Raw genomic sequence first — 17,049 nt, 5'->3', positions numbered from 1 at the left:
GCCTACCTCTGATTAAGATCACAGAATCACAGAATATTTTGATGAATGCTTCAAGGTAAAACACATGCCATAGAGCTATGTGAAATGAGGGTGGTTTTAAGTAGAGGGTTTAAGGGAAGGAAGGGGTAAACATTGGGCCCCAAGTATCCAGTTTAGTGCTCCAGTGCATCTCTTTTATGTTTGCCTTACTTTTAAGATGTCTCTAATGCAGACATTCTGTAATAACACTTGAGAATTATTTGTATCCAGTCTAAAGAACCGTTTAGTTCTAGTTTTAAATTAAGGACTCCAGTGGTTTCAGTCCTTGATAAGTAAAGCAACTGGATTTCACACCAATCACACCAAGGCTCGGTTACATTTTAGTCACAGCAGTGAAGTGATGCATGAAACTGACTGTACTGTAAAATCTCATTGTTATATGGATGAGGAAATGGACTAGCTCCAGACAGTAAAACAATCCAAAGACAGGAAAAAAATGCATATTGAAGCTTTCAGCAGAGAGAGTTGCTCAGAAAAAAATATGTTCTTTTGTTAGGGGGCAATAAACCATGATCTAGAGCTTAGGATTTAATTAGTCAATGGGAACTATTCTTGTGTGTCAGTGTGGTGCTACCAGAGTATACAGTATGCATTTTTCACAGACTGCACTGCATGCTCACCTTATTCCCATCAAGCACTGCAGTTCTGTAGAACAGAGTAAAAAAGAGTGTAGGTGTTTACCTCCAAAATAATTTTAATGGAGGATGACTTGTGTATCTCTTAAATTGTTTATTTAGGCTTTTCTTCTCTGCTTGAGATTACTTATTTCATATATTCAACATCACTAAAATAAGACCTTTCTGCTTGTCTGAGTATCTCATAGATATTCCTCTGGATTGCTGCAGTGTCAGTGTGCAGATGATTCAGGCTTTCCCCTCAAGCAATCTAATTAGTGATGAAGGCAGAAAATTTTCAGCACTCTTCTTCCTTTAGTAGATTTTTCCTTCACATCAGTTGGCTGAAATTAATACTAGCCAGATAGTGCTTTGCTTTACCAATTAGCAAAGCTGATGGCAAAGGTCGTGGTGAGATTGTTTAGAAGAGTGGGAAACACTTCCCTGTGGAAAGAATTAGCCTGACAGCCTGCAGTGAGAAGAGGTGCCTTTGAAGAATGACAGTGAAGAAGAAAATATCATCTGTTAAAACAAAGAAATCAATATACCCTGGACTTGCTAGTCCTGGATAAGGACACTCACAGTGTATTTTTCTCTCAGTGCATGAGTATACCACCAGTCCCATTGATTTTGTGCTTATAGCAGGAGGATGATCTATACCTCTTGTGGAGAGATGCTAGCTCTCTGGAGTGAACCACTGAGATTTCATGGGGGAATGTATCATAATTGCTATAAAATAGCAATTTATCTGCTAAATTCCCATTGACTGAGATAATACCTTGTCAGGAAAGCGAATCTGCTACGATTTTCTATAATAGCACTTCTGACATTTATGTATCCTTGCCTCTTGCATATCAGCCTTGTGGATATCTCCAGGTATAATATTTACAAATCAACAGCTTTTCCCACAATTAACTTAGTGATGTTGACAAGGCCTGAGTCATGGAAAGTATGAAGTGTCTTCATTGTAAGTTTTCACATATTTGTATTAAAGTGCAAGCATAAGTGTTCTCAGAACCAGAGGTTATGTTGACCTGTTAAACATGCCCTGAAAATTTGATATGTTCACAAACACTAGTCTCCTACCTCGGTTCTCATTTGAGCTATCTCTATTTTCCTGTTGATGCTTCTGTTAGCAAATACTGCTTTGAGTCGAACTCAACACAACTTCACATGTCCTCCACTCCTGAATGAATTACCGAGCTTTGAACATTTAGTTGGTGGAGAGAATCCTAAGGAAAGAAGAAGACAGAAAAGGAAGGAAAAAGAAATCTATTTCTATAGAAATAGAACTCATTAAATTTGTTAATTTTCTGTGTGTCCCAGTTGTGGAAAATATATTTATAAAAGCAGATTTTTGTTTTGTTTTAGCCTTACAAGCTAAAGCTAGAAACAGCATTTAAGCTCACATTTGAAAGTCTATTAGTTATTTTTATGGCTGGCTTTACCACTTGTTTACATGACAGATCTCAGATACTAAGCAACATCAACCAACTACTGGCATTCAATGAGCCTATTAATTTTGATTGTATTTATTTGTATGCCTATTATAGTAACATTTACTAGATGAAATTAATACTGCTTAGATTGGTTTCTCCATCTAAAAATGAATTATCTAAATTCTATTCATAAACAGTAGAGACAGGCAACTTGAGGAAGAAATTGATGCAGGCTGTCCTAAATGCTCTTGCCAAGGAAGGGATGAATCACTCCCCAAAAAAATTTCTTTACTAACCACAGGAAGTGTCTTGTTTTTGCCCATAGTAAAAAAATAGATCATAGCATCTAAGTAAGCCAGGTATAAACAGAGGAGGGAAGAGAGTAGCAGAGGTGGAATCTCTTGCCCAAAGATCCAGTAATGAGTGACAAAACAAATAAAATGACCAGTCTTCAGCTTTCAGGCCAGTATTCTACTGCAAAATAAAACTTCCCTTCACCTTTATATTCGGTGTGATCTCTGCTATGGCAGTCAGTGGGAGAAGGATGACAGCTTGGATGGCCACCTGGAATGATTTAAAATTGGTAGGTTTATGTTTATCTGTTCAGAAATCACTCCTATTGTTCACATATTTTTCAACCAGCATCCCATCACTCTGTGTTATTGACTGCCTGGGCAGCAGCATAAACCAGAGGAATATCCCAGTCTAACCTCACTAATGAAACTTCTTTTGCATTGCAGTTGACCTGGACAGGTTGAATGATGATGTGAAGCGTTACAGCTGCACTCCAAGGAACTACTCTGTCAATTTAAGGGAGGAGCTGAAGCTGACAAATGTCGTTTTCTTCCCCCGCTGCCTCCTTGTCCTGCGCTGTGGTGGAAACTGTGGCTGTGGGACTCCAAACTGGAAATCCTGCACGTGTGTGTCAGGGAAAACAGTGAAAAAGTATCATGAGGTATTTTCATTCTTTCTTTGTTTCTTCTTTTGAGTGTTTGTTGCTTCCATGGATACTGAACTCTTTTCTCAGAGCTTTGTGTGCTGTTTGTTAATAGACTATGTATGTGTGAGAAGGGGGTGTTGGCAGTATTTATGTGTGAGTTAACTTGGAAGAAGTTGGAGAGAGCTTTTGCCACCTCTGAGTAGATGCCACCACAGAATCCTAGCGAACTTTGTTTCAGGAATGAGCCTTATGTTGGACTGATTTTTCCCAGTCAAGGACTAATACAAACTAAATGTATATACCACTGGAAATACTCTTTCTGGTAACACAGAGACATGGGTTCCTTGAGATATTTGACTTAATTTCCTCTTGCTTTAAGCTTAAGCTCACACTTGGAAATTACAACTCTCTTCCCTTCCAGATTTATTACTTACAAGAGGCACCCGAATCATTCGGCCTTAGCATTTTTCCCCCACTCAGCAATTTTTTAGGAAGGCAAAATTTTTGCATAGGAACAATGCCCATTATTTAATCCATTCAGAACACATCTAGAGAGGAAAAACACAAAGAAAGAGCATTTTATATTCTTGCCTCTAACGCAGCATTTTCAGATAAAGACATGAGCAATGTTCCCTGAAGTGAGCATATCTAAGAAAGTTACTTGGTAGTTGCCTTTCAGTTGTTGGAAGGTAGGGTAGCTGCATGTCATGCTGACTTACTTCTGACACATATCTCTTGTAAGAGCCTAATTTACCACTTGGCTTAAGGCCCAAGTGAAAATGAACTTTATGGACCTTAAACCTGGATGCAATGTGGGCTCATAACATTAAGGCATTATCTTGAGAGACCCTGGGGCTGCAGTAGCAGAGGGTTGTTGAAGGTCAGAACTTGCCCACATTGTGAGCAGTGTGGTTACTCTTTTCAAAGGTAAAAGATATTTTCTCACACATAACTGCAGAATACAGCATACTCCACGTGCTAGGAATGGAGAATAGTTAATACTTTCTCTAATTTTAAACGAGATGCAAGGGATGACCCTAGTAATTACAGAGCAGAAAGCCTTATCTCAGTGGTAGAAAAGTTAATTGGAAAAAAAATTAATAGGTCTAAAGCACCTAGATGACTATGAGCTGATAAAATTAACTCAGAATGCCTTATATATGAATAAATATTTATACAGAAGCAAAACATGGTACAAGAATGCTAAAAGGACTGGCACCTCCTGCAGAGACCAAACAGTCAGCCAGACAAGATCAGACGTGGATTAAAAGCTGGTTAAGAGATAAAGATCAACGAGGTGGAAGAGACAAGCAAGTTTCTAAATGGGAAAGGGCTATCTGAGGGTGCCCCCATTACAAAGATTATTATTTCATGTGTGTTGAGTCTGGAGGGAGGTGAGCAGAGAGGTGGCAAAAATGACAGGTGGCACAGGAGGTAACATACTTGAACAGCAGAGAAGGCTGTGAGGAATTTCAGAAGGTCTTTGTAATTGCTTTTAAATGCAGGTTAGAAAAGCAGTAAGCACTAGGATGAGTGGTCTCAACTATTTATTCATAAGACAGGGGGTGTGTGAAGGGAGGAGGAGGAAATGAGGGGTGGAAATTGGGCTAAAGGTCAAGCAGTGAATCACTGTGAAGAGCTTCAGGAAAACAGTTGGTTAGTGCAGTGATAAGAAAAAACAAGTGACAGTCTTGATGAACGGGTAATAACACAGCAAATATTGTGATCTGGATAAATTGGTGGGGGACTTGCACTAGGTTTTGACCACTGATGCTTAAAAGGACAAAGGCAGGACTAGAAAAAAAAATAGAAGCAGCAGGCATACATTACGACAGATATAGGCAAAGATACAGATCAAAACCATTTGTAATGAAAGTGGCTCCAAAGTTTTGGATCATTTAATTAAAAAAAAATTCTGAAGAGAGGACACACCGAAAGATAGGAAATAATGAATAGTAGCTAAAGGAAAATTAGATCTTCCTAAATAATCTTTTCCTTAAGAAAAGAACAAGAGAGAGACTGGAAGGGAACTAATTTAAAATTATAAAAAGGAATTTTTTTTTTCACAGTAAATCTATATGGAATTTCACACTTAAATATGATTTGTGCATAATTCAGAAGATTTCTGAAAGAACAAGAAGTCAAATATAAACTAAGGAATCCTGGGTTACACCTGTATCAAAAATTAAGTCAACTGTTGGCAGTAGCTAGAAAGAAAAATGCTGATTATAAATCTGTTATCAAGCACTTACTTTTTCAGGTGTTTGGGAACAGCTAGTGCTGGAACACCATAATATCACACTAGCCAGGTATTTCTCAGCATCAGGATTTCATGACTTATGACTGCCCCAAATTAATCACTAAACTCAGGAAATTCAACATTCACACAAATATATCACTGCTAGTTTATTTTCCTGCTAATTTCTACTCTGAAAACCATATGAATTCAAGACAGTGTTTCATATTTAATATTGAATGGCCTTTGTAAGTTTAAATTTAAATTTTATCCCTTAGGGATGAATTAACAGCTCACTGAGCAGATATTTAGCCAAGTGTCTCCCATTAACATGAGTGGAAGTCATGCAGATAAATTCATGTATGACATACTAAAGATGTGTCCATTAATTTTAGTCCAAAATGTTTTCCACTTTATTATTATTATTAGCCACACACAGTTAATCAGTTTTACTCTTATTCTCCTTTGACACTTTAATTTTACTTAAATACCAGGTGGAAAAGGCACTGAGGAGAGGCCTCTCCACATTCCAGTTTCAGAACCATAGAGCCAGTTTACTCTCTTAAAAGCCAATTTGAAACCCACTAACCTTATCCAAAGAGCCTTTAGTTGCATAACGAAGGATGGAGCCTTACACTTTATGAAATCCCCTGCACCATTAATTTGGTTAATCTGGTAAAAAGATTGGCATTCTACTCCAGGAGGACATAGGCCAGATTCAAGCACAAGTCTGAATTAATTTGATTTACAGAAGACAACAGAAGGAGATATTAGGTGGTGGAGGAAGGAAGGTGTTTGAAGTAGCTGAAATGGACCCTTTGTCTTGCCAGACTGATTTCCCCTAACTTCTATCCTGGAGCTTCATTTACTGAGCTCCTGAACCTTTCAAGAGTGTTGTGTCCCACACATGGATATGCTCGTCTTCAAAAGTAAAAATGTCTCTGGAGATCACTTAAAAGTCTCCTGGCATTTCTGAGCTACCCAGTATTTCAGTGTGAGAAAGGCAGGCAGGCAGGCAAATTTTCCAGAAGTGATAGGCTCCTTTTTGGCTTTGTGGTGAGTGCTGGAGTAGCTGAATGTTGGCAGCTGAGGGGACCTTAAAGGCCAGGGGGTTTCTTGAAAGAGAGGCTTCTATTCCAGAGAGATTTCAAAGCTATCTCCTCCTTTTGCTCTGAATGCTTTTTAGTTCCCTCTCAGTTCCTGTTCCACTGTAATCACTGAGCACTCTCTCCTAGCCTAGCCTCTCAGGACTAATAGCTATCCATGGAGACTTTAATTTTCCCGAGTTGAGAGTGCTGCTCCAGTTCCTGAATGGAATGTACGCCTCTTTTCTATCATGTCCAACTGTAAGAAGTGATGCAACAGCAGGGAAAATGAGAACGTGAGATGGCCACAATAAGGGGTAGCTTTTTCCTTACTGTCCTGGGAGATGTTAATCATGAGATCTTCGGTCATCTTTATAGCCTGGAAGCTTGCCATGACTTTACCAAAATACTCAGCAATTTTTAGAAATGAATGGGGTCATAACTTGGGTAAACAGATAATTTCATTCGTGGGTTATTTATTTTTTTTTCTGCAGGAGTCTTGTGATGCTCTGTGGTTTTCCATGGCTTCTGGGTTTGCTTTGGAGCAGAGCAAATACTCTGGACAAATACTCATGACTTACCACATAGTGTCACGAACCCTGCAAACCAAACAGGCCAAGTCCTGGCAGTGTCTGAAAACATCTCTCAGGCATAGTCTGTCATTAGTGATACTGAGTTATGTTGCAATGCTCTGTGCAAGGGAAGGACAAAGCAATACATGGAAATGGATGCAGCACACCTTAATCAAAGCTCAGCCTGCTGCTGTCTAACTTTCTAAAGTGAGCTTGATATAAAGATGTGTTTCCCATTGCAGTTCATTTCCTTAAAAATGCCTGGAGCTGCTCTCTAAAGAGGCACAGGCTCTAAACCTGGAGATTACTCAGCACAGAGAAGGTGTGGGGAAACTCAGGCCAGGACTCAGTTCAGCTGTGGCTGTGCTATCCAGCCAGCATGCACACACCTCAGAGAAACAAGAAATCGGTTTCCCCATCTCATTGCTGTAACTGATGAGATGTGAAACGAGTTTCCGTGGGGAATAAGTGCTCTTAAGGTAGCAGCCAGAATTTGTCAGAATGTATAAACCTCTGCAAACACAGTGCTGAGCTGCACAGCTAAGGGGCATATAAGGAAAAAAGGAAAGTGGTAATAGCTGATTGCAACTCACTTGTCTCTCCCGTAAAGACTGACATGTTGTCCACTGTCTATAAAGTGCCTCTTCCCCCACCTCCCATCCCAACCCTTTATGAAGCATTATGCTTCCATTCAAGTTTGATGTTGACTGGAGGTTTCACAGGACATACATTCAGTTAATTCTCAGAGAGAAGGTTTTGATTAGTGTTAGGGTGGCAATTTCATAACCTTTGGTTGCCTTGAGAGAGGCAGTAGGTACTCCAGAGCACACAATACTGTATCTTGGCACAACTTGCTGGGGCATAAAAACAGCTTCAACTGAACCCAACCTTGCAAAGGGAAAGCAAGACAGAGGAAATATTATATGGGAGAGAAGAGCACAAGAGCACAATAGAGAATTAAAAAGTAGAACTTCAGTAAGAGACGAAGTTACTGCAATGGAGTTAAGAAACTTAACTAATACAGTTTGATGCTGCTGGGGCTTTTTTCTTTTCTTCTTTTATTTTTCAGAGAAATGAGAAGCAAACCTTAAGGTGGCACTTGAGAGAGAAGACAGTAATTCTCGCCATGTATTTACACAGGGAAACATAAGACAACTGGTCAAAAAATGATCCAAATGATGCTGACACAACAAAAGGAATTTGCTAAGGGATTAAAAAGAGCTAGAATCATCAAAGCAGTGTGCAAGGAATATGGTCTGATTGTTGTATGTCCTGGAGTTGATAGTACATGTGTAAAGGAGATAAAAGGTTGTTATGGTAATAAAGGCACAGAATTAGCCTGACAAAAGAGTTAATTCATGGAATATTGTACAAGAAGCAGCAATGGGATTTATTTGGAATGCAAGTACAAGGAAACAAAATGAGTCAGAAATGACTGCTAGGTCATGGGATGAGCAGAGAGAGCACAGAAGTGCACTGAGAGAAAAAAGGTTCATTTTTAACTAGATGAAAAATAAAGTTCTTGGGTTGACATCTGGAAGTTAAGCAAGTGAAACATCCTGTGATACATGTCAGGACAGAGAAGCAGTTTATGAAGGAGGAACACCTGTATCTAGTCAGTGATAAAACAACAGCTGTAGCATAATGCACACATAATTTATGGCAAGATCAGCCAAAGTGAGGGTCTTGATGTCACATGTCTCAAAAACATCATAGCTTTAGTGAGTGCTTCAGGTACTTGATTTTTAAGCCAATTATTTCTTCCTGTGTTTGTTGCATTAAAACCAGGTGTACCTTATACGTACAAATAAAAAAACTAGAAACAATAACCCCATCTATATTTAATAATCCCTTAGTTTGCCTGCTACCACTGATCAGCAAGCCAACTGATTTTTCTTGTTCCTGATACCCTGTAATTATTTCTAGTAAGAAAGAACACATCTTTGGGTCTATGTCATTGGTTTAGACTATGTTCCCTCTAGAGTAAAGGTCCTTATGCTAAATTTTGAACCACATTCCCACAGTGCTTGGCTTCTTATACTCAGAGCACAGCTAAACCGTGGGTGACCTTTGGATTAGATAACTTTCAAAAATTCCGGAGTAAGATTTTTTATGTCTATCAGAACTTGGATCTATGTTGAATGTTTTGCACTTTTGATGCTTCCTCTTTCATGAATCTCAGACAAATATAATTTGGTTTGCATGCTAGAATGGTGTTATTTTTAGATGTTCAGAAGGAGATTAGATAATGCTGCATAGCGAAATTTTAAAATAAGTTCTGCAAAGTACAAATTTCACTATCTAAAATAGCATCTAGAGTTGCTCACCATCCTCTGTCACAAAAATAGGAAGCTAATTAGATATTGAGCAAGCCATAGTCATATTATTGATTTTCTGTAGGCTTCTTAAGCTAATCAGAAAGAAGAAAAAAAAAAGCTGATTTTTGAGTGAGGCTTTATTTTTCTGTTGGTGCTTAAAATACTGATCAAGAATTTAAAAAATTATGTTGCTGTTGTCACTAATAAGTAAATGATAAGTCAAAAATGCCTGTGGGCAACTTTCCCTCTTTGCTTTTTAAGAAAGCAGAAATCAGCTATCATGGACTGCTACAGCTAAATGTTGCCAGACTTCAAGGGTCAGTGATGCCTGGCTAGGACTGTCAGCAAATGCTGAAGGGATGGTTCACCTCATCTGGCTCTACCCACCTAACACTGTGGGTCCCAGCTTTGGGCTCCTTTCCTAGTCCTCAGAGCTAGCCTTGCCAGAGGTGGGTGTTCCAGGTGAATCATGCTCTGGTGTTGCTGCTTTACTGTGGCTTCTATGGAGACATGCCACATAGGGATCAGGGTGAGCAGGTTATTTCCAGCTGGGTCCTCTTCCTGGCAGTCATTGCCACTCTGCTGTCCTCAGCCCCTGATCTGGAAGTGTTAAGAGTTCACAAAGTGTTCTTATAGACCTGCTGAGGTGATAGGGACCATCAGCCCTGACTTCCTGTGCTCCACAGGCAACAGGAGAGCACCTGCTGCCCCCAGAGCACAACCCAAACTAGTACTGAACACCTCCTGGGAAGGCAGTGCTCAAACAGGCTGGAAACCCCCCAGTTCCTTGGAGGGCTGTCCAAGTGGTGAGTGGGCCTGACTTAAACAAGCGTGCCCTAATTCCACTTGAAGTTTTCTGGCTTCAGCTTCCAGATCCTGTTTTTTGTCGTGGCTTTGATCTCATTTAAGGAGGCTTTCAGAAGCTGGCATCCAGATTCAATACATGATCAATGAGCAAGATTGCTGGCAGGGAAACACATGTAAGCATTTTCTTTATATTTCCTACATCAGTGCCCCCAAGGAAAGTTAGGTGGTAGCTACAGTCATCTTACCTTGAAATTTCTCAGATGCTCAGGCATGTGTACAAAGTGTCATCCAGCACACTGGTGTGCTCCTATGGGGTTCTCTGCACAGAAAATGCCCTGCTGCACTTTTTTTCATGTTATCTATAAGCACCAAATCCAGCTCAGAAGCAGAATAATCTGTCTTGATTTTATTTTAATTGTTTTAATAGTTTTATGACCATCATTTACTCGGTGTTTGATGAGAGGGACATGACTGTTGTTACATGCTCTTTGTGAGGCAATGATCTGAGTAGCTGAGGCACTGCAATTTGATGAGAAGTGACAGACAATGATCATTTAATTTGAAAACTACGAGGTTGTTCTTTTTCACTCCCACAAAAAAAAAAAAAAAAAAAAAAGACAAAAAAACCCCAACCTTTTGAGCGTTCTAGAATTGTCATATCCATATTTTCTTACAGCTACTGCTCCCATCAAAAAATGAGTGATAAAAGTGTCCCGAACAGAATTTATTTGAGCTGTTCTCATTAATTCAGCAGTTTCTCAGTTTTAAAGATGTGAGCATGTGATAAATAAACAGCAGCTATGTGCAGAATAAAGGGTTGTCTTCTATCTACTGTGGTCACCAGAAGTGGCCTTACTTCCAGAATCTTTTCAATTCCCTTGTACTTAGATGAAAATAAAACTAGTAGGTGGGAGTGAGACAGAGCGCTTTGAATATCAGTGATGTGATCATCTATTAAAATAGCTCTGGAGAGGGATCTGGACAGGCTGAACCTGACACCAATTGTGTGAGGTTCAACAAGGCCAAGTGCTGGGTCCTGCACTGGGGTCACAGCAATCCCAGGCAGTGCTACAGGCTGGGGGCAGTGGCTGGAAAAATGCCTGGCAGAAAAGGACCTGGGGGTGCTGGCAAACAGCAGCTGAACATGATGCAGGGTGTGCCCAGGTGGCCAAGAAGGCCAATGGCATCCTGGCCTGGCTCAGCAATGGTGTGGCCAGCAGGAGCAGGGCAGTGACCGTCCCCCTGTACTGGGCACCGCTGAGGCCACACCTTAAATCCAGGGAAGGGCAACAGAGCTGGAGAAGGGTCTGGAGCACAAGTCTTAACATCTGAGGGAGCTGAGGGTGTTTAGACTGGAGAAAAGGAGGCTCAGGGGGGAACCTTATCACTCTGCCTGCCTGAAAGGAGGGGGTACCCAGGTGGGGTGGGCCTCTTCTCCCGGATAACACGCAGCAGAACAAGAGGACATAACCTCAAGTTGCACCAGGGGAGGTTTAGACTGGATATAAGGGAAACTTTCTTCACAGCAAGGGCGGTCAGACATTGAAACAGGCTGTCCAGGGAAGTGAGAGAGTTGCTATTTCTGGGAGTATTCAAAAAGCATGTGGGTTGTGGCATTAGGGGACAGGAGTTAGTGGTTGACTTGGCAGTGCTGGGATGATGGTTGGACCCAATGATCTCAGAGGTCGTTTCCCACCTAAAGGATTCTATTATTTGATAACTTCAGCTTGTCTGATGTCTGAGGAAGTGCCTGACAGTGCATTTTCTTATCAACAAAGCCTATATACTGTGTTCATGCTTCTTGATAAAAAAACACAGGGAAAGCTGTCAGATGGTCTGTTAACTTAAATACAGTCCACATCTTTGCTCTTACCCCATTGCATACTTTGATTTGCTCTCAGCTGGAAAAATCAGATCTACGTACCCATGATCTTGCAAACTGCCAGTCATCTGCATTTGTCATATTTTGCTGGAAGACTTCTTTAAATAAGGAATTTATCATGGGCTCAGTGTCAGCATCTGTACTTGATTTTAAAAGTGCATTTTCTTTATAAAAGCATCTTTGAAGACGTGGTCTATTTTTAGCTCTGTAATAATTTCAGCAACCTGATGGGGTTCAGTTCCTTTGTGCTTGGGATGACAGTGTGATACAGCAAATTGTCCTAGTGTCCATCAGGATTTGTTGCATATATGGATGCAGACAATGTTTGAAACCAATTCAAATATACTTTATTTTTGTTGCTTAAAAAACAAACAAACAAACAAACAAAAAAAAACCACAACAAAACCAAAATATTGTTTAGTAACAGAGAGATCTGTTCATTATAAATCAGTATGATCTGCTAGGGCAGAAATGTGGGTGCTTCCGTGGTTGAGGTGTTAGAGACATTAAGGTCCCACTTCCCAGTTGGCCCACTGGCATTTGGAGGTCATGCACTTAAAAGACATCTCTCATTTCTAAACAAGCCAGAGAAATCCAGCTTATCTAGCAGTCACTTGGCCAAGCTAGCTCTTTTTTACAACCTACAACTCCCTTCCTAGGGGTCTTGAGATCATCTTGCCTAGATAGATTTTTTTCAAAAGTGTCTATTATGATGCATACTTCCCTATGAAGTTGGGTTTTTTTCTTATTTTCTTGACGTTATTCACAGTAAATTCTTCAGAAATCATTTAGGTTGAGGCAGAGATTTTTAAGGTAAGCCAACAAAACTCGTATTCCACAGAAACTACAGTGGTATCTGACACATACTTTGTGCAAGCTCCTTCATCTCCTTCTGCCCTTCACAAGTATTTAAGTTTTGGACCAATTCTAACAATATGTGCTTCAGAAATTTAAAATTGCATAAAAAGATGTTCCTTGTTCTTAAGAGCAGAAATATTGTACAAGGGAGAGGAGGGACAGGACGACTCAAATAGGTATGGGGCTGCAAAAATGAGCTGAAGGAAACATGCTTGATAATTCGCAGGCAAAGGAGCAGCTCTGGCCATGGTTAAGAAACTGCATGATATAAAGATACCTGACATAGGAAAAAATATAATCTGTCGAAGCTCCAGGACAAACAATACAGCAGGATGTCAAAGGGTGCAAAGAAAAAGCTGGAAATAAAATAAAAATGTGTCCAAATTAATGCTGGTCAGGGCCATTAAGGGCTGTCGGTGCCCTTGAGGCCCCAGCATTCTCATCCTCAGATCTCCAACAGCGTTTTCTAATTCAATGCAATTTTGTTGATCCTTCCAGGTGCTGAAGTTCGTCCCTGAGGCTGGGCATACCAGAAGAAGAGGCAGAATCAGGAACAACATGTCCTTGGTAGATATTCAGCTGGATCACCATGAGCGTTGTGATTGTGTCTGCAGTTCAAGACCACCCCGATAAAAAAAGGAAAAACAAAGAAAGAAAAGAAAAAACCAGACACACTAATTGCATCTTACCGGACATTTACTTTCAAGCAGGATTGCTCTGAGGACCTTTACTCACTAATCATTTGAAATTTGCTACTAGCCTGCCTTTGCAATTAGCAAAAGTCCTTGCTGTGCTGATTAGTGTCATGGCAACTAAACAGATATATCATACATTTATGTATCAGCATCCAAGAATTTAGGATTGTGGTTATCTGTAGCTAGATTCTGAGGGTTGAGATTTTAAAAGCTAAATTCCAGTCCTTAGGTACACAGTGCCCACTGAATTTAAATACCAGGTATGTAGGTATTTGTGGTAGCTGGCAATGAAATAGCATTGGGTTTGTTTTTCACTCACCAGTTCCTACACTCAAATTCTGCTCCCATTTCTACTTCCTCAGCTCTCCTGATGGTGGGTAGGGTTTCATGGTGGGTATAAATGAAGAGAGAATTTGAGCCTGTAGGAGTGCAAAATGGCTTGTCCCACTCTCAGAAGGAACTACCCAGCATTCTGGCCCAACAGAGTGAGATAGAATGCATAAAATCCATCATTACATGAAATTACACATCAGTAAAGTCAAATCTCGCTGTTTGTACTCGAGCAAATCATGTGCTGAAATTAGTAGGTGCTTTGCATGAGCCAGGACCCGAGGGTGGTAGGGGGTGCAGAGGCTGCTGCTTTTGCCATGGTGGCTCTGTGGCAGCCATCGCCCAAGTGCTTCTGCTGGAGAGGGCTCCTGCCAGCTCCCCAGGTAAATACCTGCAGGCTGGAACAGATTTTACCTGATCTGGATTCCTGCCTCTTGCCCAGAGTGGCCCCACGGTTGCTCAAAAGAGGAGCCCCTGTACACAAGAAGGGAGACACAGCCCTCCCCTTGGATCCTCCTCGCAGCAGCTCGAGGAGTGCCGTGCTTTCCTGTGGAGGAGATGAAGATAGAGCAATTGTTTGTTGAAAATATTGATTTGTTTTGCAGTTGTGTTACTGGGAAACAAAACCGTGTTTGAGATTTAATTATCATTATTTGGTTTGGGGTTCTTTATTTGTTTTTTAACTTTGTCATATATGCATTAATCTTAGTTATCTGAGGTTAGTTGTCTCATTCCAGCTCTGTGTATTGCCGTGGTTAAAGTGTTGACAGTGAATTTCTTTCTTTTTTTTTTTTTTAATTGCATTTTGCTGAAGCATATTAACTCATTAAGTAATGTCTGTCAGTCATGGAAAATGTGCATCATTTATTAACTTCCAGAAGAATATTACTAAATACCACCTCATAATAAAATTAGCACTTTAAAAGCTACAGCATAGCTTTCTATGCCTTTTAAACTATTACAAAAGTGCTCTAGCTGAGAAAAAGAAAAAAATCCTTCCAAACTAGCTTTAAGGATTTTCAAATGCTGCTCCAAATATGTGAGAAACCAGACAGATTTAAGTCTAGCAAAGAATTGGAGTTTTGATCATGAATGTAACAGAGGGAATAGGGTGGCACATTTAATGGCTGAGGTTTTATGTTTTATAGTAGGCATAGGCTGCATCAAATCATCTTGTCTATGTTGGCTCTTGTCTTTCTGTCTCTCTGAAAGAGTGAAGTAGGTTGACAATAATGCATTATAATTAGTGGAAAATGGCATGTGCTATAAAATAAAAGGCCTTCAAACCAGTATGTTTTAGTACTCCACAGGTTTGTTTCAAAAGCACCCTAATGTTGTCATTTTCTCTCTTCATCAGCTCAAGTATTTTGTAAGTGCTTTTTTATAATTTTAGCAAAACTTTACTGAAAGATCCCTTAGAAATGTTACTTTCTTTCCTGTACTTAAACCTTGGAGATTCAGAAAGTGTGGGGGTTTTATTATTTATATTAATTTTTCCTCTCTGGCTCCCAGATGTCTGTTTAAAAATGCTCCTGAATACTTACTTGGGAAGTGATTCATCATTTTTCAAAGCAATTCACATTTAAAGAACAGCCCTGTAACCAAAGATTACCACCGTCATTTTGTAGTTCAGGACTATTTAAAGAACATCTCATTCTTTTTCTGTCTCTAGCTTAATAACAAGATTGACCCCGCCCTTCCATAAGTTTTAGCTAAGTTTGGAATAAATCTGCATGCAAGGCCTTGGCAGTATGGATTGTTTTGGAGATACCACACTCCTGTTTGTATCTCTGACTGAATCGTGCCTAAGCACTCTGATTTCATAGTTGGCATTTGTTGTAGGATGCACAAGTTTCACAAGGCTTTGTGCTCTAAGTGGTCTCTTAATTCCCAAGAGCCACGTGTTGTGGGGGGTGCTTGTGCCTCCTGATCAGGGGGATTCAGCCTTGCCTGGGAGCCTGAGTTACCCCTGGAGGCAACTGGGAGAGGCTCTCCCATAGTGTGCCTTAGTCCAAAGGTTGGAATCACTCAGCTGGGGAACATTCCTTTCTCTCCTTTGACTATACAGAAAGATTAGAAATTTGATTTGGACATTTAAGTGGGATAGCCAGAGGTAGATAGCATGAATACTCCTTTTGAAGACTGAACAGCTGAGAATTCAGCCGAGTTAGATAAAGGCAGCTGTGGACGCCAGGGTCCAACAAAAAAATTGAGATGCAAAGTTAAAAAAAAACCCTCTTCTTTAACGATGTGTTTACCTTCTTAAATATAAGCCAAGCTTGTCACAAAGTTTAAAGTATTACTCCTGGGACACTTACTAATTGATAGAACCATTCACTGCTTCCTGCTGCCATGCAGACACCATGCTCCCAACCTGTGCAGGAGGGTCAGGGATGGACTTTGTGTGGCAGTGTGAGGATGATAACATACATATGAACTAAATAAAACTCCCCAAAACCCAAGCCCTGAGATGCAGTGAACCTTGGTGAACACAAATATCAGCAATTTTTTTTTCTATTTATTTATTAGCAGAAATTGCAAAGGTGTATCTCCCTACCTTTTTTCCTCTTTTGTCTTTGTATAATTGTTATGTTGTTTACATACTATTTTAGGTTGAAGAGCAAAGCTGTTAAAAAAAACAAATCTGGTTCAATTTTATTGGTGGAATTGGAACCCCCCAAAATAAATACATTTTCAAAGGCAATTCAGCAAGAGTCCTAATTTCAAACCACTCATCAGCTTTTTATTTACTATATTCTTCTGGGATAGAGCCTACTTTCTCAAGTGCAATCTATGTATATTTTTTTATCTCAGTTAAATGCAGCTTTCCTAGCAGTACTTTTTACTTTATGCAGTATGTAATGTGTCTTATCTTGATGAAAAAATAAATACTGCTTTTGAAAGAAGATACTCTGAGTGATTATTCATATTTGGATGAAGAAAATCCTATTATTTGCTGAAAGACATTTCCACACGATGACACCATCCCTACTCACAAGGTCTCCTTTTGAATTTTAGCAGTCATTCCCAGGAGCATCAGGGAAGGACCAAAGTGCAATTTTGGGATAATCGAGTTTGAGCCCCCGAGCTGGCAGAGCTTCCTTGAGGAGCAGCAGCAGTGTGACAGCAGCACACCATTTCTTAGAGCAGGATTAGGGCACCCCCCCATATTTGGTGCTGATCTCAGCCCCTGCAGGCTTGGCTTGGCTCCAGGAGAGATTTCACACTTGTCTT

General features: G+C 40.1%; 1 protein-coding gene across 4 annotated transcripts in view; it reads left to right on the top strand.

The window, feature by feature from the left end:
• The window catches only part of PDGFD (platelet derived growth factor D), a 139,600-nt gene extending 122,877 nt beyond the window's left edge, over nucleotides 1-16,723 (top strand). For all 4 annotated transcript variants that reach the window (XM_014886593.2, XM_014886591.2, XM_014886594.2 and 1 more), the window contains 2 exons: nucleotides 2,833-3,047; nucleotides 13,289-16,723. In XM_014886593.2, coding sequence (XP_014742079.1) covers nucleotides 2,833-3,047; nucleotides 13,289-13,423 — 350 coding nt within the window. In that variant the 3' untranslated portion in view covers nucleotides 13,424-16,723. The remainder of the gene's footprint in view (nucleotides 1-2,832; nucleotides 3,048-13,288) is intronic.
• Nucleotides 16,724-17,049: the final 326 nt, after the last annotated feature.

This window comes from Sturnus vulgaris, chromosome 2 (genome assembly GCF_052056855.1).
Source record: "Sturnus vulgaris isolate bStuVul1 chromosome 2, bStuVul1.hap1, whole genome shotgun sequence".
Classification (NCBI taxonomy): domain Eukaryota; kingdom Metazoa; phylum Chordata; class Aves; order Passeriformes; family Sturnidae; genus Sturnus; species Sturnus vulgaris.
This window is presented reverse-complemented; position numbering and strand designations above follow the sequence as displayed.